Here is a 27,193-nt window from a genome sequence, read left to right as displayed (position 1 = left end):
GGCTAAATAAGAAATAGAGAGATTAAGAATGCAATTTTATTAACTGAACATAAAAAAATATAAACATGTTGATGATCCAATGTTATATTCTGCCATTAATACACTCCTACTTACACCCAGTTCTATTTTCTTTATTATATCAAGCTTAGCAAGTGCGGGTAGCAAAGTGGTATCGTCACTGTCCTCCCCACACTGGGTGGAAATGCCCAAGTTTGAATCCAGTCAATGACACGAGAAACTCTTATGGGCTTTTTTCATCCTGTGGCTGAGTTAGTTGGTCTCAGGTAAATAGCAAGGTTTATTCCCCAGAAAATGGGTGTTTTCATCCAACAAAACAGGCAAATCAATCAGAGAGAACACACACAATTTATAGACACAATACACATGGGTATATGAATTAACTTTCTGGGTGACCCTAATGAAATAGTTTGGATTATATCAAGTTTGTCAACTAAGCTTTAATGTTGTTCTTCTTTTCTTCTCTGTATGAGTTTATTAATTTTAGGAGCCACAGTGAGGGGTTTTTAATTTAAAATAAATATAAAGCCAATATATTCCGTAATATCAGTACAGAATTCACTTTCAAAATGGCAAATGTAAACAAATATAAAAATCACGTGACTTGCCGTTTTCTTTTTTCAGTACTGCAAGACAGCTGCGTTGTATGTAAACATCCAATCTTAATGCGCCGTTAGCTTGAATGTCTTTTATTTGGAGTGCCGTTATTTCAACAGTCTACTGTATAAGATTAAAATACAAACATTGTATTGAGATGGGGAAGGAGAGGAATTACAAAGAAAAACAAAAATTTGATTTTTGTGCTTGTTTCCTTCATACTTCATTACTGAAACTTTCTGTATGTATTACACATATACATTTTATAAATTACATAAATATATAAATGTGTGTATTAATGTGCATGCACATATATACACTTATAACACAAGATGACTGCAATATTTTTGAACAAGGTGAAGTTTTATTATTTTAATCAGTATAACATTAATATAATATAACATTAATGGGCAATAAATTTCTTGGAGGCATTTTTCTTTCAAACTGCATTTAGGTAACTGTAAAACAGAACTTTCATTTACTTTTAATCTCTCTGACCATTTGAAAGACTGTACAGTAACATCCAGACGCTTGAGCAACATTTCTCTTCTTATTTTATAATCTTCATGCATTTCTTCTTGTAATTTTTCAAGTTTGGCCCACTGTTCATCTTTCAAATTTTCTTTCAGGAGAGGAGAATTTAGAGATGAAGATGGCAAGGTCGTAATGGTTTGCTTAATCTGAAAGTATATTTTACAGAACACATCAATATGATAAAGTATGATAAAGAATAGGGACAATAAAGAGTGAAAATAAAGAGGATTTGTCTGTGTTCATTTACATAGAATGTATCCACAATAAAATTTACTAAGGGAAAAAGCTAACCACTAAAGGGTAGAACAACTTTTTTAGGTGTATTCACACATGCATAAAGTACCTATTGTTTTTAACATATCCTTCTGTTTGCATTTAACAACTTTATTCCCAGTTGGGCAGATTTTCATGAAATTTTATATTTAGATCTTTTGGAAAAAACTTTGTCGAACCATCCCAAATGTCATTAAAATAGGACAAACAGAAAACCAGCAATTATTATTTCTTTCTTATACATATCACAGGCTATCAATATACTGTATATTATAGCTGAAGCATCAAATATGTTTTTTACTTGCACTGATTGGAGTAATGAATTGGAAATATGGTGAATGCATAGAAAAGATATGTTCACACAAATGAAAAGTGTTGCTTTTGTTTTGAATAATTCATTTTTCTGCTATCAGTTTACTAAATATATAAATCATGAATTATTAATATTTTCTTATTATATTAATCACAGCAGAAACATGAACTATGTGCTATATTTCAATTGTTATTAAAATTCAGGAAGAAGCAAGTAAAATACATTACAAAAATGTTGCCTCCATACTACAATCTCAGGAACATGTTACCCTTTGTTTATTTTATTAAATCCCAGAAGATCTGTGAAATACATGCTGCAATTCAATTTTTATTAAAAACAAAGTAGATAAGCAAAATATTACAAAAAGTTAAGTGAATATTATGTCATGTGATATGAGCAGTGAAGTGAAAACAATTACTTTTATATGTTATTAGTTAATTAATTATCAATTAATTGGTAACAAGAGTAGTTATTTACTTTTCACTTCTATTAATCAGGAAAAAGAAAAAAATTCATTTAATTTAAGAATAAATATTGAACATGCCTGAAATGTAATGCATTACATACACTGTCTAACCTGTTCACAAATAAATTCACTTTATTTGAAATATGAATGTGTACAACACAGAAATCCTTACTCATCTTAATTCGTATGTTTTTATCTTAAGGTATTTCTTTGTTGAACAGTGTTTTATACAGAGAACAGAATGTTAATATCATTTGTAACTGGATTATCTATAAATTCAGAAAAATATTTTATATTCAATTTCTTTGATTATCATAAAAGATTTCATATTGACATCTTTTAAACAAATTTCCCATTACTAGAATTCAAGAATTAATTTGGTCAAAAGTAATCAGAAATATATTTGAAACAATTCTGATACTGTATTTTCAGTAAAGCTTTTGATTTAGTTCCCCCCCCCACCACCATGAGAGGCTACTGTGCAAATTGGAATATGCTGTGATGATTGGGAAGGTCCTTAAGATCAGAAGCTGCCAAAGTGAAAGGAGACAGAGGTTGGTAATCAACTGGCATTTTTTAGTGTTGACTAATGTAGTGAATTAGTCCCTCAAGGTTTGGTGTTGGGGTCCCTCTAGTTTCTGATTTTCCTCTGATATTGATGAGGCTATACAGGGAAATTTGTTGAAATTTGATGATGATTTAAAGGTAGGTATGAGGGCAAATAATTGGGACTAGACTATGCTGCTTCAGAATGATTTAGATTAATTACACATATGGTCTGCAAGAAGATAACTGAAGTTTAATTCTGTTAAATTTAAGGTTTGAATTTGAAGAAAAAAAATTTGGGGTGATTTTCAGCCTAAAGGAATAGAGTAAAAAGTTCAAGATGAGAAAGATTTCGGCATTATAATACATTTTTACCACATTATAAGAGCCATAATATAAGAGCTTTTACCACATTATAATACAGCAAACATGAAGTTTTCCCTGCAGTGTAAGCTGTTTGTTGTCGTTTGTTTATTTGAGCATTAGCAACTAAGGCCATATTGCTCTGGGGATATGCGGTGGTCATTCCCTGACCTTTCCGCATCCTCCGTATTTGGTGATCATGGGCTCGAACCCCGGTCTAATCAAGAAGCGTGTGCTACGCACTGCTGCTCCTGCCCACCTGGCTACGGAGGCGCCGCAGTGTAAGCAGGCAGACAGGAAGACACGGTGTACTATCAATGACCTATACAACCTTAACTAACAGGGAGAGGATGTTATTATTCTCTTTTGTAAAAGTGGTAGGACCACATTTGGAATATTACATTCAGGTCCTGGAGGTCTCACCAAAAAATGGGAACAGAACTTCTAAAGAGGGTCCAAAGAAGGGCAACTAGATTGGTTGGGAGGTTGTTCCAAGTAGAAAAGTATACTAGTGTGAGCCTCAGTGCAAAATGAAGGTGCTAATTCAATTCTGGAATTCCAGATTCATGACCCTTTATTAAGCCACCAAAAGAAAATTTGGTGCACCTCTCTGGGGGTGCAACATATTTTCCTTCAGTGAAGAAAGATATCTTTTCAACTTTTCAGTCCACGAAAAGATCAAGATGAATTTTTTAGAATGTTATTATAGGAACCATGAATAGCAATAAGTTGCAAAACTGATTGAAGCAATCTGCCAATTCTTATTTGAGCAAACTTTAAATAGTGTGGGGCATTTAAAATGGTGAAGAATAACAGATTCTGCACTCTGTCAGCACTCATTCATCAGTTCAATATAAGAATGCCAAGGGCATTTAGGGGCCACCAGTGACTAGACAGATAAAGGGTGACTGACAAAGGTGTATTAGGTCCTTGAAAGAATTAGCAGAATGAATGAATGAGGGAGGTGTATCTGCACTGGCATGTGAAACTAGAGCAAGGACATAAATATAAAACTTTGGGAAACATATGATCAAGTGAATGAACTTTAAGTTTTTTTAAGTGTAAGCAGGCAGGAAGGCTGTGTGTTGTTAATTGCAATAAGTTACCTCCCAAAGTAGTAATGAAGGCATGTGATGCAAGAAATCAAGCAAGCTTATGAGCTTATGTAGCATCAGCCAAAAAATTAAAAAAAAAATAATAAAAATATCACACAACCATTCCCTCTAAAAGTTTGTCCTGTTCCTACTTGAATTTATTTAAACTATCAACGACAAATGGAAGTTTGTTCCAGCAATTAACCACCCGCTGGCTAAAGTCAAATTTCCGCACATCTATTCTGCAACTGTCTTTCCTCAATTTGAATTTATGCCACCTCAGGTTTGTGATCTCAGCAAGCAGAAGAATCCCATCAGATATCCTGGAAAAAGCCTCTGAGATTGGGCAAATTCATATCTTAGCAATAAATAAACTCATACACCAACCATAAGAATAAGTATTTTACTGTAACTGAAAATTTACAAATTAAAATAAAATAAATAAAATTACTACACTATTTATTTACAAAAACTAATATTATAATAAATTAAATTATGTACATTGTGAAAACATTAAAACTGTAATAAAATCCTTGCAATAAAATATACTAAAATAAACCGGATTAAAAGCAATAAAAACCTGGAGCTTTCGGAAGCATCGGCTTCCTTCCTCAGCAGTAACAAAACTTCCTGCAACACTTCCTTATATAACAGGCTCATGGTACTTATACATGTGGTTCAGTCGGCGCATGGTCTGAACTGGAAGTGGAAACAGCTCGGGAGCGTGTCAAGCAAAACCGTTCATTCATACTTAGGACAATGGTTTCAAACAGAGGATGCATACCTTTGTTCCTATTCGTGATATTGTTGTTGGATGAACAGATTTTTAAGTTCTCGAGCCATTTACGGTCCCAGAACCCATGCGCTCAATCCACAATAACTGTATCCTCTGGGGAGATTTGATGCTGCCTCTCCCAAAAATGCTCGGTCACAGTAGACTTGTAATCAGTAATCAGCGGTTTTTATAGCATTTGCATGCTCCCCCAGACGATCCTTGAGCCGTCGTTTTGTCTCGCCCACATAACATTTCCCACAATCCGGGCATTTTATCCTGTATACCACCACTACTCAGGTCCTTTGCTATTGGGTCTTTTACTTGGGACACAACTGTGTGCAACCTCCGCCCAGGAGGCTGCACACAGCGTGTTTTATAACCACAGAAAATTCTCGCTAGATGCTCAGTAATGCCCAGATAGTAAGAAATGTATGCGGTAGCCACAGGAACAAACGGTTCCTGACGGTTGGACTCTGTTCCTCTACTAAATCTGTCTATGATCCTCTGGGGGGGGGGGGTATCCGCATTTTCTAAGGTCTGCTGTGACTCGTCTAATTTCACATTCTTTGTCCTCAGAGGTAGTACAGTGTGACCCTGCTCTATCTAGTAGAGCTTTTACCACACTATTCTTATGTTGTCCAGCTTGTGCTGAACTATAATGGGTGTACTGGCCTCTGCACATAGGTTTTTTATACGCTGAAGTTTTAAGCCTAGGGCCTATCCTAGGAACTGGAACTTGTCTCCAGTTCCTAGAGACAAGTACATCCAAGAATGCCGACCGGGCTAGCCAGGTGGGTAAAGTGCCTGCCAGGCAACCCAAAGGCCGCGGGTTCGAATCCCGCCTCGGGCTTGGATCAAAGTACTGCAAAAACCTTGGGAGGTGCACAATGGCCGCAGAAGCCGATGCGCCAACAACTACAAAAAAAAAAAAAAACATCCAAGAATGGAAGGGTACCTCCTGTCTCCACCTCAGAGGTGGAGACAGGAGGTACCAGTGAATCCCATCAGAATTCAGCATGCTCAACCCACTCAAGGCCTTGAACACCTCAATCAGATCACCTCATAGGTGTCCAGTCTCCAGCCGCTGCAATTTGCAGAACTTAAGCCTTTCTTGGTTGCCAAGAAACAAATCTTGTTGCCATTCTCTGTACACACTCAAGCAACTCAACATCCTTCCAAAAATGAGACCTCCAAAGTTGTACACAGTACTCAAGGCATGGCCTGACCATTGCCTTATACAAAGGGATAATCACCTCCATTAGCAAAATTCCTGTATATCAATATCATTGACAATACCCTATGACCTGCTCTGGCACCTGTCTACACTGCTCAGAAAACTTCATATCTGACTGCACAATTACTCCCAGGTCTTTTTTCATTTTATACCAACCTAAGTGTAGCACCGTACAGTTGGTACATTTCTCTGGGGTTATTTCTACCCATATGTAGTACTTTGCATTTGTCAAAGTTAAACTTCAGTTGCCACTTCTCAGCACATCTGCCCAAATTTTCTGGATCCTGTTGCAGTAGCACACTGCCATTACTGTCATTAACAACCCTACCAACCTTTGTATCATCTGCATACTTGGACATTAAGCCTAATATACCTTCATCAATATCATTGATAAATATACAAAACAACAGTGGGCCCAACACCGAACCCTGGGGGGAAACTCCACCAATAACATTAGTTCATGAAGAGCAGCGTCCATTCATTACCACTCTCTGTCCTCTCCCACTCAACCAACGTTTTATCCATTGTAGCAAGTTACCCTTAATACCATACTGCTCCGATTTGTACAGTAGTCTTCATGTGCAACAATGTCAAAAGCTATCCTGGAATCCAAGTATATGATATTAAAATTATTTTTTCATTCCAGTTCCTTTGTAACCACATCATAGTATCCAATCAAATTTGTCAGACAAGCCTTTCCTCTTAACAAACCCATGCTGTGTTTGAATTATTACTTGTCTTGTCTAGATGATCCTGGAATGCATCTTTAACCAGTGACTCCATTATTTTCCCCAGAACAGAAGTTAAACTAACTGGTCTGTAATTACTCATGTCACCCTTAGATCGCCCTTTGTGAATTGGAGATACATTTGCACACCTTCAGTCCGTGGGGACTTCCCCTGAGTGCAAGGATGCACTCATAATTATGGCTAGTAAGTAAAAAGTGTTACAAAATTAATACTAATAAGAGTTGAGTTGCTAATCAGTCTATATCAATGTCTGTGGACAGATTACTGGAAAGATCCTTTAGAAGATCAGGAGCTAACAGAGTGAAATGAGACAGAGGGAGGCAATCAATCAATCTTCAGAGTTGACTAATGTAGTGAGCAGGTTTTTCACTATGTTGTTCAGTACTGAAAGATATTGATTACATGCAATTAAACAAGTTTCACAAACTTTTAAAATCATTAAAATAATGTTTTCTGAAATTAGTAATATCTTTTATTCTCATGAAAAGTCTTCTGATCTTGAAATAACACCTCATATTTTCATCCCAAGGTGGCATTTCCTTTATGAATAAAAAAATTTTCTATATATATATATATATAAAAAAAAAAGCACAGTTGGAGTCCTAATAGGAATCTATACATGAAATAGTGAAATCCTTTTAATTAAGGAACACACATGCACACGCATGTGATTTGCACTTACCATAATATTCTGTACAAATACAGTTAACTTCAAATGTTTTTAAAGATACAGTAAATAACTTAGTATCCCTATCAATCCAGTCTACAAAGAATGTTAGGATATCCAAAAATTTATTAACATCCAATATAACTCTACTGGAATAATGGCATTCTTCAATTTTCCTTACTTTGTATAATAATGAAGATATTAATTATATACAACTTATTGCACAGGCTACTTAATTTTGATTGACTAACTTAACACAAGACCAAACAAGATCTAAGATTAAAGGTGGCAAAGGAAGTAGGCAAACCCTTAGCCATAATTATGAGAGCATCCTTGGACTCAGGGCAAGCACCATGGACTGGAGTTGTGCAAATGTATCCCCATTTCACAAAGTGTGACACAAGTAATTACAGATTTGTTAGTTTAACTTCTGTTCCCGGGAAAATAATGGAGTGACAAGTCAAAGAAGCATTGCAGGATCATATAGACAAGACAAGTAATAATTCAAACACAGCATGGGTTTGTTAAGAGGAAAGTCTTGTCTGACAAATTTGATTGGATACTATGATGTGATTACAAAGGAACTGAATGCAAAAAATAATTTTGATCTCATATACTAGGATTTCAGGAAAGCCTTTGATACTGTTGTACATGGAAGACTACTGTACAAATTGGGGCAGTATGGTATTACGGGCAAGCTGCTACAACAGATAAAAGGATGGTTGAGTGGGAGATGACAGAATGGTAATCAATGGATGCTACTCTTCGTGGACTAATGTTATTAGTGGAGTCCCCCAGGGTTTGGCGTTGGGCGCACTGTTGTTTTGTATATTTATCGATGATATTTATGATGGTATATCAGGCTTAATGTCCAAGTATGCAGATGATACAAAGGTTGGCAATGTTGTTAATGACAGTAATGGCAGTGTGCTACTGCAACAGGATCTAGAAAAGTTGGGCAGATGGGCTGAGAAGTGGCAACTGAAGTTTAACATTAACAAATGCAAAGTAGGACACGGATGTCACAAAGGAAAGTGTTGTTTCGGAAGTCAACTGATGTGATTAGGGAGCTGGTATCAGCCATGGCTCTGCTTATACCATCATCCATGACAGGTTTTAGTATAGAAAGGTCTGCTATATGAAGCTGGTTTTCAGATGTTTCAATTAGAACCAAAAACCTTTGCAAATGGGATAGATTCTGCAGCACCTATTTCAATATGAAGAGGAAGTAAATGACTTATTGGATTGCACAAGGACTGCAGATGAGATAGTTGCCAGCACTTTCAATTAGAGCAAGTCACACAGCATGCAATGGAAACATCAGGCATCACCACAGTACTGAAAATAATTCAAGGCATTTGAAAGCATACTGGAAAGGTTTTATGCCATTCTTTGACTAACTATTGCTCTGCCATTTTAAGTGTAGAAGCAAAATAATCAACTCACAATTACTCACAGATCCTCAAAGTTGATCTGTGACATGCCATCAAAATCACAATGACTGAACATTGTTCGTGCAGTCCAGACATATCACCTTGAGATTTTTAATTTTGGAAACTGAATAAACGATCTGACAGAATGACCATTCCACACCAACAAATATACATCACTAAGTAAAGCTCTCACTGGTCAATTGCTAAAAAATACAGTGGTCCTTTGGCAACTGACTAATCAGAGCTTTACTCAATGATGTTGTAGTAGCAGTAGTAGTATGTAGATTTGTCTGTGTTAGGATTAAAGTCTGAGTGAACAGAACATAGGAAAAATAACCAAATCATCAATAACCTAGAGCAGTTAAATTGGGAAATTAAGATTTTAAATTCCAATTTTTATTTAATATCAATAACAAAACTAATGTTTATAAGTTAAACTATTTCTTACTTTAGTTTCTATCTCTGTCAAAAGCTTTTGGGCATCGATTTCTTCAGGTGATATATCAATGTTGAGAAGACACAGAAGATGATTAAGGTTATTAGCAGTAGAACTACTACCCTGAAAAATAAATTTTAGATGAAAAATTCATGCAGTATTAATATTTATTTGAAAAAGTATAACCATATTAATATTTCTTTTAAAATCATTTATTATGTAGGAAGGAGGTGGTCCAAACATAAAAATTTTATAATTTGAAAATCGTATATATCATATGATCTTCAAGTATTTGAAAATTGTACAATGTCTACACTGAAATATAACCTCATAATCTTTACTACATAACAATTAAAGGTCAAAAGTACCTCATCACCAGTCCTATAAGTTCAACAATTCTACCTACTATTAGAATAGTTGATCTTATTTGCACTACAAAGCTCACAGACAATGTCAAAAGGCTTCTCTGGCATGTCAGAAAGAAATGTAGTTTTTAAAAGTAAGAAATGGAATGAAAGAATGAACTAATAGAAATTAAAAAGAGATATTAAAACCAAATGTGTGTTTTAAGGAAAAATACTATTTATTGCCAGATATCAATGAATGTAGCCACCTGAACTGCACTATCACACTAACTAAATTATGGCCTAAATCATAGGCCTTGGCACTAGCTGGTACCAGGACCCAAGTTTTAAGCACCTAAATTTCAAATATATATAGATACGAGGGGTTTCTGAAAAGTAAGGTAACACATTTTTTTTCTTAATAATGGTGAAAGGGAATAAGATGAAACGCGGTGGACAGATAGACCTGTTAATAACGTTCAAAAAGACCACCAGTGCAGTGTTGCGGTACTGTCGCCTCACAGCAGATTCCAGTTGCAAAATGGCAGTTGCCATGCGAATGTGGTCCAAAACAGGTGTTCGTGAAGTTATTGCATTTTGCAAGCAAAAGGGTCTTCACCGTGAACTGGTTGCTGTGTATGGCGATGAAAAAGAAGCAGGTGTGTTTTTGGTGCACAAATTTAAAGAGGGCTGTGTTGACATTGAAGATCAACATTAGACGGGTAGGCCTTCATCGAGCAAGACAGAAGACAACATTTCGTGCATTAAAGGCATCGTTCTTGAAAACAGGTGAGTGAAACTGCGTGAAATTGCAAAAATAGTGAACGTGAGTATCTCGATTGTTCACGATGTCCTTGGCTTTCGAAAGGTGTGCTGCTACTGGGTAGCCCAACAATTGTCAGAGGAGGTAAAAGAAAACACATGGACATGTGTCTGGAGAACCTGTTGCGATACAACGATGAAGGAGAGGATTTTCTTGCTCGCATAGTCACAGCAGGCGAAAAATGGGTTCATCACTTTACCCTGGAGAGCAAACAAGGCTCCATGACCTGTAAACATCCACAATCTCCTGTGTGCAATTCAGAACTGTTCCCAGTGTCTGAAAAGTCATGGCCACAGTGTTCTCTGTTGGCAGATTTCTTGCCGAAGGGAAGAACAATCAATGCACAGCTTTACTGTGCAATGTTGGAAAAACTGAATGCCGACATTCAACGCAAACGACCAGGACTCCTGACAAGCAGCGTGATTTTGTTGCATGACAACGCAACTTCACACACTGCCCACACCACTTGTGAGTGGTTGCGCCGTAATTGTTGGTAAACTCTGCCATAACCCCCTACAGCCAGACTTAGCGCCTTCAGACTTCCATTTGTTCAGCCCTCTGTAAAAACGCCTTTCAGGAAAGCATTTCATCACGGATGAGGAAGTTCATCAGGCAGTGCAATGCTGGTTACTGCGTGTGGGCATGGACTTCTTCAGTGCTGGTATTGATAAACTGATCCATCGTTGGGACAAGTGCATCAATAAAACTGGAGACTTTGTGGAGAAGTAGTGCATGTTCACTTATTTCTTGGTGTGTAATTTCAACTTCGTATTATTAAACATCATCGAGAGAGAAAAAATGTGTTACCTTACTTTTTGGAAACCCCTCATATATACACAGTTCATATTTTTTTAACATGAGAAGGAATGAAAATTATACTACACCCAGAGTCTGTGATACTCTTAATCTGGAACTGTATTCTGGAACAAACAAACTATATTACATGTGCAGTTGAATATATACTTCTTGCATGCAATATGGTTGTTCCAACTCAGTTACAAGTTAAATAACAAATACATTAATTATTGGTTGTGTACAAAGAAAATAATTTTGATCTATTGTGTACATGGTAATGCCAGACCCATTTACAGATTAAACTTGTGGAATAATAAATCATATAAATAAATTCAAGAGTGCTTTTCGTAAAAAAAAAATATATATAATAATAATAAAAAAAGGAAAGGAGGAAAAGATATTTGAAGATGAATCAAAATACGAAAGATTCTTGAGTGCAGAAAGAAAGAGGGATCATCGGTGTATTTGCATTGTGAGAAATCGGGGAATTTTCCCAAAATATATAATTAGAAAAAACTTCATAGTGCCATGAATAATGAATAATTTTTTAAAATAATCTGTATCCACAGACAAAAAAACATTATTATGAGACAAAAATACAAACCAACTAACAAGGAATTAATTGTATAAAGTTGATAATATATTAGAGCAGACTTGATTTACTGGGACACTTCAAGACTACAAATAAAAAAAAAAATTTAAAAAAAAATCAACCAGAAATCATAAAATTCGAGTAATAACTAGAATAGGTATAAACAGATGTTTTGCAAATCATAAATAAGCGATAAGGAGCGGCATTATAAGTCATCATTGGGAGATTAGTGTGCCTATTATCTTGCAATCCCCGCTGTCTTCACACCCACTGCTCAAAAAAAGAAAAGAAAAGAAAAGAGACCAAACGTTTAGTTTGTTTTAGTGCATCGCGTCGATTGTTATGTTATGTTGTACCGGAAAGGACAAATTTTGTTTTGTTATTTATGTCAGGGATGGTGGAATTTTTTTTTTAATAGTAACTATTTTTTTTAATTTTTTGTTTAGAAATTGCAAAAATGATGGGCAAATGCAAGAGTTTTACTTTCAATTAAACAAAAACTTGAAATTATTCAAAAGTTTGAAAATGGTGCATCCGTGAAATCTCTAATGGACCATTATAATGTTGGTGATGTGACCAAACCATACGTGGAATTGTACAAAAATAAAGGGAAGCATCGTACTGGGCACGTGAGTAGTGCGTGGCAATTTTTTTTATCTATTGCTATACTTTTTACATAGGTTGCTGAACACTTTTAGATACAGTAAGTCCCTGACTTACGTAGCTTCGGACTTATATTACGTTATTGATATATTTTTGTTATATACGACTGATGATTTCAGTGAAGGGGACACACATTTCACCATAATAACATAAAAACACAGAATTCCAGCTAAAGGTATTATCACAAATGCAATAAGATCGAGTTTACTATCCATCTATAATGAATTACACTAACGAAAAGCCCAGTAACCCGGAATTGTGCAAATTGTTTTTATTGTTTTATGGCAGTGACCTCCAGAAATGTGCTTTAGTAAAACGTGAGTTGCATGGGGTGATAATATGAGTTTTGGCTTAACTCTGTAAAGTTTTTTTTCAGAAAATTCTTCTGAAATTCCTCCGACTAAGAGAATAAGTGACAGCGGTACTAGTAAATCTATCAAGAAAAGGAAAGCGATCGAGTTAGATCAGAAAATTAAAATAATAAGGATGTATGAAAATGGCCAAACATTAACAAGTATCACGCGGAATTCAGATTTGTGGGTGGCAACAGTAAACACAATCATGAAGGAGAAAGACAGAATATGGGAAGCGGTGAAGCAATCAGCACCAATGAAGTCAACTATAATAACCAAGGCTATGAAATACATAAGAGGTACAAACTAAAGGTTATAATGATTTATGCACCAACATCAAGCCATGATGATGAAAAGGTTGAAGAAATGTGCACCGAAATTGAGAGTCTTCTAGATGAGCAGAAAACCCACTACACTATCATTATGGGGGGAATTCAATGCTAAGGTTGGAAAAAGACAAAACAGCGCAGAAAGGGGAACTATAGGAAATTTTGGAATTGATGAAAGAGGCGAAAGATTTGTGGAATTTGCAGAATCTCAAGGATTGTCAGTAATGAACACTTTTTTCAAGAAAAAGGATGAACAGAAAGTGAACATGGAAGAGTCCAAATGGATTAACAACTAACGAAATCGACTTTGTCCTTACTAACAGAAGATATATTGTGAATGATGTTACCATCCTGAATAAGGTAAATGTTGGAAGTGATCACAGAATTGTAAGATGTACACTTGATATAGACGTAGGAAAGGAAAGGAAAAAACTGACTCGAGTAAATAATACAAAGGTCTCTGAGATAACAGAAGAGGAGAAAAGCAGTATGTAAATTAAGAACAAGTACTGGAACTTAACAAGTTTGAGCTTCTGCAGACTGCTTAGGACCAAGATATCGACAAGGAATATAACAACTTTCTGAAAGTGATAAAGCTCAAGAAACCTATAGGGAAAAAGAAATCCAAAGAAGAAAAAATTAGTCAAGAAACACTTGTTATGATGAACCGAAGATGAAAAATGAAGAGCAAGATAAACACTGACAAGGAGAAAATTGAGTATACTGAGTTATGCAAAGCCATTAGACTCAGAGAGGACATAAGAAGATTTAACACAAGAAAAGTAGAACAAGCATTAAGGGAAAACAAAGGATTTAAATCAGCAGCCATGAGCAGTAATACAGAAAGACAAATGATACTGAAGAATAGCGATGGTGTAATTATAAACAGCAGAGAAGGCATAATTCAAATAGCAGAAGACTACTATAGAGAATTATACAAGGAGCGAGGGAATGATGCCAGCAGTGGGGAAGATGGATTGCAAATTAGCAACACATACGACATACCCGATATTCTTCCTGATGAGGTAGAACATGCATTGAAGAAAATGAAAAATCAGAAAGCCCCGGGGGAAAGATGAAGTTACTGTAGAGTTGTTAAAATTGGGAGGAAGAGACATAACACAAAAACTGGCAAGGCTCTTCACGAAGTGCATTAGAAAAGGTGTGACGCCTAAGCAGTGCAATCATAGTTTTGCTGCATAAGAAAGGAGATAAATCAGAAATTGGAAATTATAGACCAATTAGCTTGTTATCCCACATCTACAAGTTGTTCACAAGGGTCATTACTAACAGATTAGAAAGAATACTTGATGAGAATCAACCGACAGAGCAAATTGGCTTCAGGACAGGATTCTCAACTATGGATCACCTTCACATAATATTACAGCTAATGGAGAAAGCAAATGAATATAAAAACACCATTATGCCTGCCATTTGTGGATTATGAAAAGGCATTTGACTCCATACAGCATAAGGCAATGTTTCAGGCACTGGAAAGACAAGGCATAGATACCCCACATATTATGGTTTTGAAGAAAATATATGAGAATGCTACCTCCTTTATTAGACTAGACAAAGACAGTAGGAAATTTAAAATTGAGAAAGGAGTTCAACAAGGGGACAATATCTCCGAAGCTGTTTACTGCTGCCCTTGAGGAAGCTTTCAGAAGATTAGACTGGTCGCAGAAAGGAGTAAATGTGAATGGAGAGTACCTAAACCATTTACAATTTGCAGATGACATTGTGGTCATAAGCCACGATCCCAAAGAATTAGAGGGAGGAAAATCTTAATCAGTTAAGCACATTTAGTAAGGATTTTGGACTAAAGATGAATATGGCTAAAACAAAAGTAATGATGAACAATTATGCCACAAGAAAGGGAAATAATGATTGAAGGAGCAGTAATTGAAAAGGTGGAGTCATATCTGGGACAAGTTATTAGCTCTAATAATGATAAATGGCTGGAAGTCAAGAGAAGAATAAATTTTGGATGGATAGCATTCAGGAAATATAGTCACATACTGAAGAGCAATATCCCAGTTTGTCTGAAATGTAAAATAATGAACCAATGTATACTCCCCATCATGACTTATGGAAGTGAAACTTGGGCACTCAGCTGAGAACTACCCAGCAAAGAATGGAAGAGAAGCTGAGAACTGCCCAGCAAAGAATGGAACGAATTATATTGGGAATCAGACTGTTAGATAAAAGGAGAAATACATGGATTAGGCAGAAAACTCAAGTAAAGGACATTCTTATCAAAACTAAAGAACTAAAATGGTCCTGGGCAGGACACAGCTTGAAGACATGATGACAGATGGACTAAGAAAATAACAGAATGGTACCCAAGAGAAGCTAGAAGAAAACCTGGAAGACAAAGGCGGAGATGGATAGATGAAATTCACGAGTTTGTGGGTAGTAAATGGATGGCCAGTGCTCAAAACAGAAGGAACTGGAAAGTTTCTGGAGAGGCCTTCATCCTGCAGTGGATTGAAAATGGATGATGATGATGATGAAATACATATCAGTTTTTACAGTACAATAACATGGATTTTTTCTTCCTTTTGTGTTTTCTTTTCTTATGTGCCACTCTGACTACTTCACTACTGTCCCCAGATAAAGTTTTTAATTGAACTAATTAAAAATGTATAACTATTTTTCTTCATTCTTCTGAGGATATTATGTGGTTTTTGTAATTTTGGTATATCAGGGATATATTATAGTAGCAATATTTTATTAGTCATTCCCAAGTTATATAAAACTCGACTTATGTAAAAAGTCCTGGAACGTAACTCTTACGTATGTTGGGGACTTATTGTATTTTTGGATTAACAGGGGAAATCGATTATTTGGGAGTTTTTTTTTTACCATGTATCCCAAAAAATCGACAGTCTACTGTATTTAATAAATTGAAACCATTCAACAGTGGTGCAGAACCAGTTACATGATTTAAAGGACATTATGTAGAAAATTGTGGAACATGAGAAAGGAGACACTCTATAACTATATACGGAGGAAAGAGATTTTCTTCTAGAATGTAAGGTAAGTAGACACAACAGTCAAAACTATAAACTCACATACACCCTTTCATTTATTTAGTATGAATCAGAGCTGTAATGCTCAATACGCTCTATGTTGATATCAATATTTGTAAAAGAATAAGAGAAGTTTACCTCAATATGATACGTAAAACACTTCCGTACAATATTCTCCAGAAAAAAAATAAAACAAAAACAATTTAAAAAATCGAAAAACTTGCATTACAATCAAAAATAATTAAAAACCAAGTAAAAAATTAATTAACAAAAAAATTGCAAAACGATTTTCCTTCCTGAAGCTGACAAATGCTTTTCGACCGTATGTTGTGATCACAGGAATGAAAATTACCGAATAGGAGTAAGCATGAAACTTATATAGGGATTACTTGTCTTTGTGCATGTGCGTAAAAGACCATGCATCAGAGATTAGATATGGCCGGCGAACACTAATAGAATTATCAAGTAATGTAATTTCGACGGTTTCTGCAATAGTCTCGTATAATTCAGTTGACCACTTTTGTATTTTGGCCTCGTTAAATAAAAAATATGTTTTTCGTTAAACATAATAAAAAAGCATGTTTAACGAAAAACATACTTTTTTATTTAACGGCACGAAAGGCTAATTCTGACACTGCTGAATGAGAAGCACTTCCTGAAGCTGACAAACGCTTTTTGACCGTATGTTGTGATCACAGGAATGAAAATTACCGAATAGGGGTAAGCATGAAACTTATATAGGGATTATTTGTCTTTGTGCATGTGCGTAAAAGACCATGCATCAAAGATTAGATGTGGCCGACGAACATTAACAGAATTATCAAGTAATTTAATTTCGACGGTTTCTGCAACAGTCTCGTATAATTCAGTTGGACACTTTTTTTATTTAACGGCACGAAAGGCTAATTCTGACACTGCTAAACGAGAAGCACAAACTGAGGCCACATGTTGATTAACACGAAAATTGAGAGGAAACCACGTAGAACCTTGATAAGATGAGCCGTAATCACCGCAAGAAATGTTGTATACCAGGTCATTTATTTGGTTGTGAACGAGGAAAGGACTGAGCGATTTTTCAGTATAGTGTGCAATTTCCGTATTGGCCTGGCCACAATTTTAAATTCGGTATCTTTAAAGAATCTGTTAAGCTGTTTGTGCCACTGTTCAAAATATGGGACAGAAATATATTAAATATTTTTTGATATTACCATTGTTGGTTGGTGTAGTGTTTTGTATCCTATCCTTAGCTAATTCGGTACCCTAATTCGGTTTACTGTAGCAAAGAAGTAACCCCTGTTTAAGAATCTGCTGGTTAATATTTGCATTTCTGTGCCCAAAGCCGATTCCGTCATTTAACATTTATAAGCATTGAGAAATTGATTAAAGATAACGATCTTTTGTAGGTGAATGGGTGGTAGCTGTTATAATGCAGAAGCATACCGGTGTTTGTAGGTTTACAATAGATGTTAAATTGGATTTTATTCGAGTCCCGAATAAGCATGAAATTTAGAAAATTTAATGACTTTGTATCCTTTCCAATGTAAATTTGCGTCTAGAATGAATATTATTAAACGGATGTAAACAACTGGCACCCTCGTGGATTGAAAAGTGTTGAATTTTAAAAATTTTCCAGGTTTTAGGGAGGTATGTGTATGTGTGTGTGTTTAAGCACCAAAGCAACTAAGGCTGTGATTTGCTGGATGAAAAACCCCATGCTACCCTTGCATGAAATAGAATAGCTCAGCTATGTTGAAAAATTACATAAAAATTCCTTGTGTCCTTGATGGGATTCGAACCCAGGCCTTTTCTATCTGGTGTCGGGAAGATGGGGATTAATCCACTGTTCTACCTGCAAGGGCTTTCAGAGAGATATTTCTAGTGTTTGAGCAGTTTAAGAGAACATTTCAATAAATATTAAGCACAAACAATGATATGTAATATTAAACATTGATGGTTATATTGTCCTTTGATCTGTTTTTGCAAGCAGTAGGATTTAAATAGCAATGATAATCTAATGGTCTTAATTTTCAGAGCAGAACAAACTTGCCTCTAATGAATTGCCCAAGTATTGTACTACTTTCAACTGATAGCTTTAGCTGTATTGCAACATCGAAAACATTTTATACTCTGCATGGAAGCTCACATCAAACTTCTTTACAACTGTTTTGCCTGAATGTCGTCACCTGAGACCTACTTCTATGAGAGACCAGTTAGTTCTGAAGCAGGCTTTCACAGTTTCATTTTTTAAACAATTGGCCATTTAACCTCTTGGAGAGGCCATCTATTTGTAAGGAGTGTGAGGAAATCAGGTGCCAACTCAGCGTTGTTATGGGCAGTGTTGTTAAGAGTTTATTCTAATTATAAAACTGATATCATGAGATAAAATAAATTATAACAATTGTGTCTATACAATAAATGTACTAATGTACATTTATTGTTTAGCCTGCTATTTGTGTGCCTCGTGTTAAGAAAGTGGAAAGCAAATGAGAACTGCTAGTGCCAAATGGCTGCCAACCTCTAGTGTAACTGATCAGTAAGAAGCCAGCTATATGGTTACTGAATGAATGGGGGACGGGCTACCAATATGGGACTAAGACAACCAAACCTGAATAAATTATAGGCTGAAACTTTATTACTGTGGTTGGACAAAGCAATCAAGGCTCATACCAACCAGGATGTTGTCTGAGTAAACAAGATCCCCCATGGCAGCAATTAGGAAACAGAACACACAGTGCTAATTATGCAATCAAATAACTACTAAGGTAAGTACCATCAGTATTAGAAGTTGTTTACACAGCAGAGAACATAACGAGAACCTGTAGGGGATTTACTGATCTTGAAAAAATATAGTAACTATAAACCTACTCTTTCAAATTTTAGAGAAATATGGCATCAAGGATAATCTTTTAAGGGGAATACAAAGAAATATCAAAATGTCAAAACTGCAGTGAGTTCCAAAAAACTTCATTAGAAAATGCAGTAAGGCTAAATTTGAAATGAAGCAAAGCTGCATTTTATTTGCCACTTATTTTTATAATTTTCATTGGCCATTTAATTTAATAAAGTAAGTTACTGATAAAGTTGTGTGAGAGATGTAAAAATTGGATTATCATTATATGCAGAAATATTATGCTATTAAAGAGTAACTTGAAATATTTTTAAGAACCTTTGAATAACTTAGATATAAGCTAACCCACTGTACAACTTCTTGTAAGACAGCACTTAGAATACTATACTGTGTTCAAGTATGAAGATTACAGCTAAAAAAATACAGCAAGCTCCCTGAAAGCATCTAAAGACAGGCAACCTACTTGGTAAGATTTGCAAAAAAAGACACCGGTATGAAGAAAGATTTCAAATATGTGGGATACTGAGTTTGGAAACTAGGTTCCTTAAAGAGGACTTGACAGAGGCCTATAAGGCTCTAATATGGGATAGTAAAATGAATGAAGGCAAAATATTCATGGTTATAAATGATACTAGAACTAGTGATCATAAATTAAAATTATAGAGGAAGAAGTTTAGAGTAGATTGTATGAAGTTCTCTTTTTAGCTATCTTACAAGAAATAAACTGCCTATATATGGGTGGTTATCAGGAAGAATTACTTTTGTAGTTTGCTTTATTTTTTGGCTGGTGTAGCAAAAGACTGGGCTCCTTGCACCATGGTTAATACTAATATTAAAATAATAAATAGGAAGATGACAGTACAGAAGAACTGGTAGGAAGATGACAGTATACAGAAGAACTGATAGGAAGATGACAGTACAGAAGAACTGATTTGTACCATCATAGTGTGGTTCTTTGATTCATTGCAGTGTGGTATACCTATTAGATGTATGTCTCCTAGGTATAATAGATTTGGATGATGAGATGAGAATAAATGGGTTCCACAAGTCCTAGTGCCATATAACAATGAGCAGGGTACAGGATTGTGTTGATCTTTCAGCACAGTATGAAACCACAGGCAATGATTTTCATGACAGCATCATCTGTAAGTGACGATTTCAGATTACAGTAAACGTTCCTGAGAAATGTCGCGACTATACCGAAAACGCGAATACTGAGTTATGGCTCCCATAGTAATAAAGGGGTTCCGTTCCAAAGTATGAAATATATAAGAAAAACTAGTCTAAAATTTTGTCTATGTATGTATTATATGTACCTTCATGATATGACAGTACATAGTGAAAAGCAAGCATATGGCATCAAAATGAAAATAAGAAACAATTTAATATTAAATGTAATATTTATTAGAAATTTCAAACAAATCTTTCAAACCAGTGCCTTTGCTAGCAAAAAAAAACTTATCCCACCGGTGCTATCACCAGTTTCGCTAAAGTGTTGATAAAGGAGTTTTGCCTTTTCACGAATGATGAGTGAACTTAAGGGAATTTTATTTTGAGTTCGGTCTTCTATCCACAGATTTAAAGCTTTTTCCATTTTTTCTAATTTAACATCACGGGTTACAGAGCAAATTTTTGAAGCAATTAGCGCATTTTCACGGACACTACGGCAGATTTTTTCTTCCGATTTCTTGATTGATCGTACTGTTGACTCATTGATTTTATAATGTTTTGCCACTGAGGAGACACTTTCACCATTAGAAAATTTGTCTAATAACTCAATTTTATTCGCTAATGTCATCACCTTCTTTGATCTTTTCACATTTCTCTTTCTATTCGTAGCCATATTTTTGTAGGGGTTAGAAAGAACTTGTCCACAATAAAGTCACTTTCTTCCGTTAACACACTTGAAAAAGTCTGTTTTACACTGCAAAACGGTATATTCATCATTTTTGTAAGCATATCAATTTATAAATTGATAAATTTATTCAATTTATAAACATATAAATTAAAAGCAAACGACGAAACCTTCCATGACAAATGCATAACACATACTGAACAAGGATTAGCGAGAAACATCCACGTTCGCGATTTTGTCACCCCTCTCCCCCCACCCACTGAGCGCTGTTTTGACCGGGAAAGATAATTTTAGCCACGCCCATGTTTTTTATGGCGGAAAATATTTACGGCACTTTAAAATTCACATTTTTTAAAGTTTCATTTTATATTAAATCGGCGATCGTGAATACGCGAAACCGCGAATACAGATACCGCGAATAGCGGGGGTTTACTGTACTTGTAATGGAAGGAAAAAAAAAAAAAAAAGAAAGAAAGAAGGCAGTTGCTGAATTAAACATTAAGTTAGCCGTAATTCCAGGAAGTCTTAGCCAGTAGGCACCTCAATTAACAAACCCTTTGAATCATTCATGCACGAAGAATGGACCAACTGGATGGAGGTACCAAATCATAATTTGATACCAACAGCATGGAAGAGTAACCAACAATTTCACAAGTATGTGAATGGGAGAAAACGTGGCAGTTAGTGAAACACAAGATAACTGCAGTGTTTCAAAAAATTTGGTATCAGCAATGCCCTTGATGACACTAAAGATTTTACACTCTCTGAGAATGCAAATGTTCAGACTATAATATCAGTATACTCTTATATGAGTACAACAGCAGTCACAACAATTTTTTAGCATTCTATAATGAATAAGAGCTGCACTGGCATTTTGTTCAGTAAGCATATATGAATCTGTATTTCAATATACAATAAAATATTTTCAAAATTTGCCTTCTAAAGTGTGGGTGCTTCTTATCGTCAAAAAATTCAGTATGTTGACAAATTAATATGGTATGAATTATGTTGAGGTAGGGGGGCGTGTGTGTTTTAAACTAAATCATTAACATGCGTGCCAATATGCATAAGTATTAATATCCTTGCTTTATTACGCTGCTTTTTATTATTATTAAAGATGATAATTTTACCATTTATAGAATGGTTGGACCAGCTCGCTGTCCAATCTTTAATAATTAATAATTTTTAATATATAATACAAATAATTAATGAATACTTAATAATAATCTATATAAATAAATAGTTAAAAACCCAAAACAGATCAACTAAATAAACTTTTTCATCTATCGAAACAACTGACTTAGTTTTCATTTAAAGTTTCTTACTATTTCATAATCCAGTGATTTATCTCTGTTAAGCTTTTTTACTGTTAATAAGCGAGCTGCTTGCAGTTCTGAACAGAGGAAATCTGTAACAAGAAATATATAACAAAAATTATACTATAAAATATTTAAGGGCAAAGGCCTCATGCTACGAGGTAGAATGACTAACATATAGGTTAGTGCAAAAGCATCATTTTAACGTAGCCATCTACCAAAGTAGTTAAATTAATTAATTAAATTGGCATCGTTTTGGTTATATCTCATATTGTGAATGCCTTCACAACGAGTTGCCATGGTATTGTACTACCTCGAATAAGTAACACTTCACCAGTGGAGAAGACTACTGTTACTTATTCTCAGCAGATACCACCACCCAGACGGCACCGTTTCAAAGCTAGTTAGCTTCTACTTGTTGGGTGGGCACCAGGTACCCTGGTGTCACTTTTTGGTTTTGGTTTTTTTTTTTTTTTTTTTAGGAGCATTAGCAAATAAGGCCATATTGCTCCGGGATATGTGATGGTCATTCCCTGACCTTTTCGCATTCTCTGTATTTGATGGTGATGGGCTCAAACCCCAGTCTAATCAAGAAGTGTGTGTGCTACGCACTGCTGCTCCTTCCCACCTGGCTACGGAGGCGCCTCCTGGTGTTGCAACCCAGTTATGAAGTATAACTTCACAATATGAGAGATGCCTGATGGTGTGCGCAGTGATATAGACTATAATATATTTAAGGGCAAAGGCCTCATGCTACGAGGTAGAATGACTAACATATAGGTTAGTGTAAAAGCATCATTTTAACGAGGTAGTACAACACCATGGCAACTCATTGTGAAGGCATTCACAATATGAGATATAACCAAAACGATGCCAATTTAATTAATTAATTTAACTATTTTGGTAGATAGCTACGTTAAAATGATGCTTTTGCACTAACCTATATGTTAAACTATATAGGTTAGGTTAAAATTATAATTAATTTATTAGGAATACAGGAGTATATATTACATGATGTAGACAGAACTTCTTAGTCAACTATTAGTAAAAAAGTCACCCACCATAAGGATCCCTGGCTTGTAGCAGTGAAGAGTATTGTGTACGACATGTGCCTTTTGTTTAAAATAGAGTTCTTCTTCTGTTTGGGCATCACCTGGGACAAAGACCTCACATTCTTGCCTCATTTTAATGCCACTCGAATGAAAACATATGCTGCTTTATGGGCAGTGAAACAGATTTCCAACTTTCATAATCTGCACCTTATCATCAATTACATTCTTCAATGCATAATCCCAATTCCTTTATATGCCTCAACTATATGGTCCTTTTTTTTTTTTTTTAGGAGCATTAGCAACTAAGGCCATGTTTCTCTGGGAATATGCGATGGTCATTCCCCGATCTTTCCGCATTCTCCCTGTTTGGTGGTGACGGGCTCGAACCCCGGTCTAATCAAGAAGCGTGTGCTGCGCACTGCTGCTCCTTCCCACCTGGCTACGGAGGCGTCTATATGGTCCTCTGCACCCTCATCTTACCAAACCAGGTTCTTATCCCTGGAATACTGGATATTAAAATGGCTAAATAAGACCAGTCTAACACCTACAATCTCAAAATCTGTTCTGGTCCCCAATCTTAATATGCTTCCTTGGAGGTTTCACATCATCTCTAGGAACCGTGTTATCTTCTCTCGGTTTCTATCCGGAAAACTGACCTCACCTGATATCTGAGATATCGTCGCCAGACCATCAAATCGAAATAGATGTCAGACCAATGCATCCCCATACAGATTTAAGCTGCGTAGCATGTCCTCCCTGGACAATACGTTTCCACTTAACTCAATCAAAATATTCAATAGATTATCCATAGACATTGAGAAGCTGTGCAAGGACAAAATCTACAGATCTTTTTTTTTTTTGTTTGTTTGTTAGTTGTTGGTGCATCGGGTTCTGTGGCCATAATGCACCTCCCAAAGTTTTTGCATTTTACTCTGATCCAAGCCCAAGGTGGGATTTGAACCCACGACCTTTGGGTTGCAAAGCAGGCATTTTATGCACCTGGCTAGCCCGGTCAGCACCTACAGATCTTCCACCCTTGCAGATATGTATGCCCTCATCATGCTCTAGGTGAGTTTCTTGGAGATGCTGCTCTATTCAAGCTTTGTTGTATCTTTATGTATCTTTACCAGAGGCTGTTTAAGGCAGTGTATTGTATCTGGACTCTGTACACAATGCATTTGTCTGTCATTATTTATTTAATTTCTCTTGATTTTTAAGGAGTCCTTATGTGCTGTAATGTAATAACTAGATCGTATGTATAGCTTAGCTTAATTTTCAGCACTCACCTCATAGTAATCTGGTTAGCTGGTGGAGAGTTTTACCACATACATAGTGGTTATAGGATTCTAATAACTTACAGGGATTATGGGTTTAAAAACTAAGTTATGGCTATAAAAATTTTTTAAGAAAGGAAAGTGCACCTTCCATTCTATGGTTGCCTAATTAAATTAAATTAAATGAAGAAAAATAGAAACTAATAGCCGTGCACGAGCGACTTTCGAAATCGTCCTCAGTTAGCTATAGTGGGGGGGAGAGAGTGCACTTGTGTTATATACGGGTTGGGTTTACCGAAATGCATTTCAGTGCACGTGATACTACATTTGCACATCTCCAGTCCGTTAGGAAGTCCTAACAGACTGGAGATGTGCAAATGTAGTATCACTACTGGAAGTAACAATAATATGTCACTTCCTAAACAGAATAAAAAATACGTGCTAAATTCCAAATGGGGGAGAAATTGGCAGGAATCTTTTTGTTTAACATGTTGAGTGATGTATGGCGCTTAAACCATTTGATGACGAGGGCTTCGTTTTCAAGGATTTTGTAGCTGGAATTTAATTTGACTACTGTGATGGCTGAATCGATGAGTGGGTTATGATTATAAGATTGGACTTGTTGTGTTAGTTCTGTGCTTGTTAAATTAGATTTGAAGCTATTAAAGTGGTAGCATGCACGCGTGTTGGAAATTTTTGATGTCCCGAATTTTGCTGTTGTACTGCCTATGTAACGTGCTTGCCAATCTGATTGGCATTTGATCAAATATATAATGTTGTTATGATCTTGTGTTTCGTACTCGTGTGTTGTCTTGTATGAATTGAATTTGGAACTTAATTTGTTATAAGATGTGAATATTAATTTGATATCTGTATTCTTAAAAATCTGTTGAAGTCTTCTAGCGTATTGTTGATGATATGGGAGCGCGATAAGGGGTTTATATATCTTATTCTTATTCACGTGGTTAATGATTTTGCTTGGGTTATTAGTGTTATTCTGAACTTTGGTGATGGTTTCTTTTATTAGTTGTAATGGGTATTTTCTGTCGATGAATTTTTTGGTGAGGTATTGTAATTCTACAGATAGGTCTGTTTGTGTGTGGCTATATTTTACAGCGTTGTATATCTGGTTGTATAGAACTGCTTTTTTGATGTATAGAGGGTGGTGTGAGTGGTAATGTAAGAATTTACCTGTATGTGTGTGTGTGTGTGTGTTTTTTCTGTATATTTTGATGCCTAAAGATGTACTTATTTTGTATATAGCGAGGTTTAGAAAATTAATTTTATTATCGGTTTCTACTTCGAGGGTAAGTTTGAGTCTTTCATGTGTTGTATTAAACGTGTTCAGTAAAGTATCGATGGTGGTTCTGTTGCCTATTAAGAGGACGTCATCTGCATACCTCATGTATAATTTAATTCCTGAGGGAAAGGGATGGAGTATTTTTTCTTCGATAGAAGTGAGGTAGATCTTGGATAAAGGGGCAGAGATACCGAGGCCCATGGGAAGGCCGAAAATTTGTTCGTGTCGAAAAATGTATGTGGTAAAACTCTCCACCAGCTAAGCAGATTACTATGAGGTGAGTGCTGAAAATTAAGCTAAGCTATACATACGATCTAGTTATTTAATTTCTGTATGTAACTCGTGTCCTCTAGCTGCATAGCTGTAAAGGGACATTTCTTCGGGAATAAATTGATATTAAAATAATAATAAAAATAATAGTGATTATCAAGAATAAGCAAGGAATCACAGGTATAAATCTATGCAAATAAAGTACTACATTGTGTAAATATTAAAAATATCCTTAAGTTCATAAGAAACTTTTTTTATGATATCTCCATTATTTGTCCATTAACAGATTCCAAATATCTCAATTTTCAGTGAATTTTGAGTGATAGTCCCCTGTAAGTGATAAACTTTTGCAGTAAAAACATTATATGTAAAATGCTTACTTGTCTTATATTTAGTAGCTCTTACTCTGATATTGCTAGCAATGGATTCACAATATAATGGTAGGCAAGTAGTTGCATTAGGCAGGAATGCATACAATCGGTTGTGAATGTAATCCATTATTCTGTAGAGTAGGCCCGATGAGGATATGATGGCAAATGATGAATTAATAAAAAAAAAAAAAAAAAAGAAGGTAAAATGAAGAGAACTGTGTTTTAACCTAAATCTGCAGTAGTGGCACTACATCAGACAGACCAGTCATTAAATTATGCACTATGCAATAATCACTCGTTCAAGATTACTGGCTGTTGGTCAGCGTCCCTTTCTAATTACATACAGTCTTATTTGAGTAATAGTAGTAGAAGAACCACATGATGGAATAAAGCAAGCTTATGTAGAGATGTTACATGGAAAAAAAAAAAAAAAGCAGCATTTCACACGTCCATTCCCTCTAAAAGTTTGTCCAGT

General features: G+C 35.6%; 1 protein-coding gene across 1 annotated transcript in view; it reads right to left on the bottom strand.

Annotated features, from left to right (window-relative positions):
• Positions 1–27,193, bottom strand: part of LOC150084850 (protein TSLIG3A-like) — a 137,211-nt gene that overhangs the window by 49,722 nt on the left and 60,296 nt on the right. The window contains exons 5-7 of the mRNA XM_090375595.1: positions 22,461–22,543; positions 9,511–9,621; positions 1,098–1,295 (exon numbers count right to left, since the gene is read on the bottom strand). Of these exons, the coding sequence (XP_090231721.1) occupies positions 1,098–1,295; positions 9,511–9,621; positions 22,461–22,543 (392 nt within the window). The remainder of the gene's footprint in view (positions 1–1,097; positions 1,296–9,510; positions 9,622–22,460; positions 22,544–27,193) is intronic.

Source organism: Mastigoproctus giganteus, chromosome 6, assembly GCF_048544385.1.
Source record: "Mastigoproctus giganteus isolate SK-2022 chromosome 6, ASM4854438v1, whole genome shotgun sequence".
Classification (NCBI taxonomy): Eukaryota; Metazoa; Arthropoda; class Arachnida; order Uropygi; family Thelyphonidae; genus Mastigoproctus; species Mastigoproctus giganteus.
This window is presented reverse-complemented; position numbering and strand designations above follow the sequence as displayed.